Below are 7575 nucleotides of genomic sequence, written 5' to 3' on the forward strand. Positions count from 1 at the left end.
CACTGAATCTGTAGATTGCTTTGGGTAGTATAGTCATTTTCACAATATTGATTCTTCCAATCCAAGAACATGGTATATCTCTCCATCTGTTGGTATCATATTTAATTTTTTTTCATCAGTGTCTTATAGTTTTCTGCATACAGGTCTTTTGTCTCCCTAGATAGGTTTATTCCTAGGTATTTTATTCTTTTTGTTGCAATGGTAAATGGGAGTGTTTCTGTAGTCTCTCTTTCAGATTTTTCATCATTAGTATATAGGAATGCAAGAGATTTCTGTGCATTAATTTTGTACCCTGCAACTTTACCAAATTCACTGACTAGCTCTAGTAGTTTTCTGGTGGCATCTTTAGGATTCTCTAGGCATAGTATCATGTCATCTGCAAACAGTGACAGTTTTACTTCTTCTTTTCCAATTTGTATTCCTTTTATTTCTTTTTCTTCTCTGATTGCCATGGCTAGGACTTCCAAATCTATGTTGAATAATAGTGGTGAGAGTGGACATCCTTGTCTCGTTCCTGATCTTAGAGGAAATGCTTTCAGTTTTTCACCATTGAGAATGATGTTTGCTGTGGGTTTGTCGTATATGGCCTTTATTATGTTGAGGTAGGTTTCCTCTATGCCCACTTTCTGGAGAGCTTTTATCATAAATCGGTGTTGAATTTTGTCAAAAGTTTTTTCTGCATCATTGAGATGATCGTATGGTTTTTATTCTTCAATTTGTTAATATGGTGTATCACATTGATTGATTTGCGTATATTGAAGAATCCTTGCATCCCTGGGATAAATCCCTCTTGATCATGGTGTATGATCCTTTTAATGTGTTGTTGGATTCTGTTTGTTAGTATTTTGTTGAGGATTTTTGAATCTATATTCATCAGTGATATTGGTCTGTAGTTTTTTTGTAGTATCTTTGTCTGGTTTTGGTATCAGGGTGATGGTGGCCTCATAGAATGAGTTTGGGAGTCTTCCTTCCTCTGCAATTTTTTGGAAGAGTTTGAGAAGGATGGGTGTTAGCTCTTCTCTAAATGTTTGATAGAATTCACCTGTGAAGCCATCTGGTCCTGTACTTTTGTTTGTTGGAAGATTTTTTTTTTTTTTGTGGCTATTTTTTTCTTATTTTTTGGGCCATGCGGCATGTGGGATCTTAATTCCCCAACCAGGGTTCATACCTGTGCCCCCTGCATTGGAAGTGCAGCATCTTAACCACTGGACCACCAGGGAAGTCCCTGTTGGAAGATTTTTAATCACAGTTTCAAGTTCATTACTTGTGATTGGTCTGTTTATACTTTCTATTTCTTCCTGGTTCAGTCTTGGAAGGTTATACCTTTCTAAGAATTTGTCCATTTCTTCCAGGTTGTCCATTTTATTGGCATAGAGTTGCTTGTAGTAGTCTCTTAGGATGCTTTGTATTTCTGCGGTATCTGTTGTAACGTCTCCTTTTTCATGTCTAATTTAATTGATTTGAGTCCTCTCCCTCTTTTTCTTGATGAGTCTGGCTAATGGTTTATCAAGTTTGTTTATGTTCTCAAAGAACCAGCTTTTAGTTTTATTGATCTTTGCTACTGCTTTGTTTCTTTTTCATTTATTTCTGCTCTGATCTTTATGATTTCTTTCCTTCTGCTAACTTTGGGTTTTGTTTGTTTTCTTTCTCTAGGTCCTTTAGGTGTAAGGTTAGATTGTTTATTTGAGATTTTTCTTGTTTCTTGAGGTAGGCTTGTATAGCTATAAACTTCCCTCTTAGAACTGCTTTTGCTGCCTCCCATAGGTTTTGGATCGTCGTGTTTTCATTGTCATTTGTCTCTAGGTATTTATTTATTACCTCTTTGATTTCTTCAGTGATCTCTTGGTTATTTAGTAATGTATTGTTTAGCCTCCATGTGTTTGTGTTTTTTATGTTTTTTTCCCTGTAATTGATTTCTAATCTCATAGCGTAGTGGTCAGAAAAGATGCTTGGTATGATTTCAATTTTCTTATATTTACTGAGGCTTGATTTGTGACCCAAGATGTGATCTATCCTGGAGAATGTTCTGTGAGCAGTTGAGAAGAAAGTGTAATCTGCTGTTTTTGGATGGAGTGTCCTATAAATATCAATTAAATCTATCTGGTCTATTGTGTCATTTAAACCTTCTGTTTCCTTATTAATTTTCTCTTTGGATGATCTGTCCATTGGTGTATGTGAGGTGTTAAAAGTCCCCCACTATGATTGTGTTACTGGCAATTTCCTCTTTCATAGCTGTTAGCAGCTGCCTTATGTATTGAGGTGCTCCTATGTTGGGTGCATATATATTCATAATTGTTATATCTTCTTCTTGGATTGATCCCTTGATCATTATGTAGTGTCCTTCATTGTCTCTTGTAACATTCTTTATTTTAAAGTCTATTTTACCTGATATGAGTATTGCTACTCCAGCTTTCTTTTGATTTCCATTTGCATGGAATATCTTTTTCCATCCCCTCACTTTCAGTCTGTATGTGTCCCTAGGTCTGAAGTGGGTCTCCTGTAGACAGCATATACACGGGTCTTGTTTTTGTATTCAACAAGCCTGTGTCTTTTGGTTGGAGCATTTAATCCATTCACGTTTAAGGTAATTTTGTATGTGCCTATGACCATTTTCTTAATTGTTTTGGGTTTGGTTTTGTAGGTCCTTTTCTTCTCTTGTGTTTTCCACTTAGAGAAGTTCCTTTAGCATTTGTTGTAGAGTTGTTTTTTTGGTGCTGAATTCTCTTAGCTTTTGCTTGTCTGTAAAGCTTTTGATTTCTCCATTGAATCTGAATGAGATCCTTGCTGAGTAGAGTAATCTTGGTTGTAGGTTCTTCCCTTTCATCACTTTAAGTATATCATGCCACTCCCTTCTGGCTTGTAGAGTTTCTGCTGAGAAATCAGCTGTTAACCTTATGGGAGTTTCCTTGTATGTTATTTGTCATTTTACCCTTGCTGCTTTCAATAATTTTTCTGTTTAATTTTTGCCAATTTGATTACTATGTGTCTCGGCGTGTTTCTCCTTGAGTTTATCCTGTATGGGACTCTCTGTGTTTCCTGGACTTGGGTGGCTATTTCCTTTCCCATGTTAGGGAAGTTTTCGACTATAATCTCTTCAAATATTTTCTCTGGCCCTTTCTCTCTCTCTTGTCCTTCTGGTACCCTTATAATGCAAATGTTGTTGCGTTTAATGTTGTCCCAGAGGTCTCTTAGGCTGTCTTCATTTCTTTTCATTCTTTTTTCTCTATTCTGTTCCACAGCAGTGAATTCCACCATTCTGTCTTCCAGGTCACTTACCTGTTCTTCTGCCTCAGGTATTCTGCTATTGATTCCTTCTAGTGTAGTTTTCATTTCAGTTATTTTATTGTTCATCTCTGTTTGTTTGTTCTTTAATTCTTCTATGTCTTTGTTAAACATTTCTTGCATCTTCTTGATCTTTGCCTCCATTCTTTTTCGAAGGTCCTGGATCATCTTCACTATCACTATTCTGAATTCTTTTTCTGCAATCAAATCCCGCTGCCTTCAAAGTCTGATTCTCTAGGAATTCCTCCTCCCATTGCGGGACCCCCAGGTTGGGAATCCTGACGTGGGGCTCAGAACCTTCACTCTAGTGGGTGGACTTCTGTGGTATAATTGTTCTCCAGTTTGTGAGTCACCCACCCAGCAGTTATGGGATTTGATTTTATTGTGAATGCGCCCCTCCTACAGTCTCATTGTGGCTTCTCCTTTGTCTTTGGATGTGGGGTATCTTTTTTAGTGAGTTCCAGTGTCTTCCCATCGACGACTGTTCAGCAGTTAGTTGTGATTCTGGTGTTCTCGCAAGAGGGAGTGAGGTCACGTCCTTCTACTCCACCATCTTCGAAGACAATTTTAATAAAAATGACCTAGGACAACTTTAAGCAGTGTAGTATATCAGTAACCCTTGCAACTGCTACAGGCTTCTTTCCTCCACACTGTTTCCAAGACAAGGCTGCGTGTCCTCTAAGAGCCGCTTCCTAAAATAGTCCTCAGGTATATTATGTTAAAAGACAAAGGTTCCTCCCATTTGGTTAAAAAATCCACCTATGAAATCCAACTATGCTCCACTTATAGGAAACATATCTATCTCCCAAGGCTCCAGTAAAGAGTCATAATATGTATGGTAAATCCTTTTAATTTAATCAGTTCTCCTACCACGTGCACATCACGGCAAGGTGTCCCTTACTTTCCTTCAAGGCAGAGCAGCTCCATCCTCAGCTCTTATCTCCTCTGCTTAGACACTAGTGCATCTTATTTCATCCTACACCTTTAAGTACCACTCTCCATCACTTTCTGCCTTCCAGAAATTTGTTAAAAATTTCTTCTCCGGGCTTCCCTTGTGGGGCAGTGGGGTTTCCCTGGTGGCGCAGTGGTTAAGAATCCACCTGCCAATGCAGGGGACATGGATTCGAGCCCTGGTGCAGGAAGATCCCACATGTCGCAGAGCAACTAAGCCTATGCACCACAACTACTGAGCCTGCGTGTTACAACTACTGAAGCCCGCACGCCTAGAGCCCATGCTCCACAACGAGGAGCCACCACAATGAGAAGCCCACATGCCACAACAAAAAATAGCCCCCGCTCACTGCAACTAAAGAAAACCTGCACACAGCAACGAGGACCCAACGCAGCCAAATATAAATAAATAAATAAATTTATTTTAAAAAGAAAAGTTTATTCTCCACTAATGGCTCTGTACCATTCTCTTTGCTTTGGGTTTTTTCCCCCATGTTTTACTCCTTTACTATCATTTTAATGAGATTTTGCAAAATAAAGGAGATAAAAGCACCATCATCTTAGCCAGTTACTTTTCATATTTTACCTATTTTTGCTATTTGTATTCTGTTCAACAAAAGTATTTATTATTCATGCATAAGGAAAAAGTCACATATTTTATTTGTGGTGTTTTTTAGGGGGAGCGATATCTTTCTATTTATTTCAGTATACTTATAGTTTAAATTTTCATGCACTTACCATTGTGAATTTAGAAATATTTATGTAGGCCATCATTAAAGATCATATTACTTTCACTTATTTAGTGCATTCAGAGAATATACGCAACTTATATTCTTTCAGGATACATTTACTTTTTTCTAGTTCAAACTGATACTATTTTATTCACATATTGTTCATGTGTTTATACCAAGTTGAGCTAATATATTCTAAACAGGTTTAACTGAAGATCTTGCTATTCAATATAGATAATGCCATAAAGACTTCTGATTTGCTCAGTTTATCAGGTCTTAGGAAGTTATAAAGTAATTCCTTTATATAAAATATATAAAGATGCTATCACATCTAGTTTCTTCAAAAAAGAAGAAAAAATATATTCGGTTTAGGTTTCATGAAAAGCTGGAGATTACTAAATGTGTAGTTATCACTGAAGTAATAGCACAAAATATGTTATCGTTCATCCTCTTTCTAACTGCATGGCTTAGTATTCTGCCAGTTACAAATTATTCTTATGAGGAACACACATAGAGAAAAATGAGGCAAAATAAGCCCTAAGTTACAATTAGTTTTGTCCTTTATTTGCTTTGGGGATCTGTTATTTCCCTTCCAAACACACAGGAACTGACAGGCACTAAGTAGAAATTTATCAGTTCTAAGGATAGGCAGAGGAGGATCTAAGAAACACGAGCCATATAGAACAATTTTTTTTAAGTAAAAAAAGAACACAAAGAAAAAAGGAGTATAAATGGATAGGAAAATTTCTTTGTTTAGACCAAAAGTCAACATTTACAGGCACTCATACTGCCTTTCACAATGTGTACAATAAATCACTTTTAAATTATTCTGTTGTAAAAATCTCACAAAATCCCTGGGTTTCTTTTTGGTTTAGACTTTGGCATTTATGAAGTCCAAGCTTTTCCTAAGATTTTATTCATAGATAGAGTGATAAAAAATATAATTTTTTAAGAAAGTCACTAATTTTTTATCATGTATTACATCAATTGATACTACATCTTTCACTGCATGGGACTACAGGGTATGAGGGCTTGAGTTTTGTGGGATTTTTTCCCTGTACCTTTAGGGCTGCTCTATCAGGCTTGCACAAGGCATTTACCTTTCAAAACTCTACGTCTTTCAGGTAGATTGTGATTACATTTTTATTATTATATTCTATAAATGTAACTTTCACAGGAGCTGCTCATTTACCAATACAAACTGAAAATCGACTTAACAGAGTTCTTTCTGGCTTGCATAAGTAGTCCAAAGTCTCAAAGCATGAGCAGAGAGGGTCAGGTGAAGGGAAGCTGATGATCAGGTAAACAGCGTCATGGAAAATTTAATTTTGCTGACTTCTTTACTTAGAAGAAGCAGCTGAACTGGTATAATGATAATGACGTTCCTCATTTATTTCTTTCCAGATTGTATAAATAATTTCCCATTTTAAAATTCCACACTTTAGATTTAGAGCACTGAAAAAGCAACTACTCATGGTTCAAATTATAGTTAAATGTATAGCATCCAACATGAATGATCATTTATTCAGAATGTGATATTAATTCTATTTGCTTTGTTTTAGGACTCCTTTCTTTGCTCTTGGTGTAAGTATGTGTGTTGGAATCATTGGCCATGTTCACCCAACATGTTCATGTTACTCTAATTTCAGCATGTGGCAAATTGATGAAAATCACAGGCCCAGTTACAATCAAGACATCTGGAACCCGATTTGGCGCTTGGATGACAGATCCCTTAGCATCTGAAAAAAATAACAGAGTATGTTGCTTCCTCAAATGCCTTTGCTTAGAATTATGTTTTATTTAAGCTTTATGCCTACTAGACTATCCATTTTTTTTTCAGGGATATTAGTTTCATCTTGAAAAGTGTTACACTGTTTGCAAATATTTTCAGTTTGATAATATTAACATATCTACAGATACATGGCAAACTTATTTTAGTAAAATGTTCTATCCTATAATTCATCAGTATAGTGAGTCTAATTTTTTATTGGTTGGTCCTGTTTTATGCTTGAAAAGGGGTAGTTACAAGTATACAAAATTTTCTGTATATTCCTTCTAAAATTTGCTCCTTAGTGTGAAAAAAAACACTAAATAAGTAAAAAAGCTCAAGAGCTAACCAATTCACTAAACAAGCTAAAATATACCTAGAATCTAGGGGTAATTTTAAAGAAAACAGCATAGAGGGTATTTGGCAATGCCTGTATTATGCAAATCAATATACTAGAGACTTACCATAGCTCCATTTATGTTCTATTACAGAACTCAGTATACATTAGGATTCTCACGGGTTACATCCAAGCAAGTTTAGTAGCTAAATTAGTAAAATTATTTCATTAAAAGGTGGTTGTACCTATAAGCTGGTCCAATGAACAAGTATTACTAGAAGGTTCTGTGGTATACATAAAGGAAAAATAAGTTGAATGTGCAAAATTAAGCCATATATTTTTCAGAGCAAGGGATGGACTAAATAAATTTTCTGAACGTGATGTTTTTTGCAGTTAATCAAATTGATCAGGTAAATGAACTAATCAAATTGATCAGGTAAATGAACAAAGTGATGTGATTTGCATTGATATATGTTTGATTCACTCAGTGATATGCACTGAATGGT

At 36.0% G+C, this 7575-nt stretch overlaps 1 protein-coding gene across 2 annotated transcripts in view; it reads left to right on the plus strand.

The window, feature by feature from the left end:
* OLFM3 (olfactomedin 3) overlaps positions 1–7575 on the plus strand; it is a 221187-nt gene that overhangs the window by 188541 nt on the left and 25071 nt on the right. For both annotated transcript variants that reach the window (XM_082385714.1, XM_082385715.1), the window contains exon 5: positions 6614–6720. In XM_082385714.1, coding sequence (XP_082241840.1) covers positions 6614–6720 — 107 coding nt within the window. The remainder of the gene's footprint in view (positions 1–6613; positions 6721–7575) is intronic.

This window comes from Balaenoptera borealis (assembly GCF_965194805.1).
Source record: "Balaenoptera borealis genome assembly, chromosome: 1".
Lineage (NCBI taxonomy): Eukaryota > Metazoa > Chordata > Mammalia > Artiodactyla > Balaenopteridae > Balaenoptera > Balaenoptera borealis.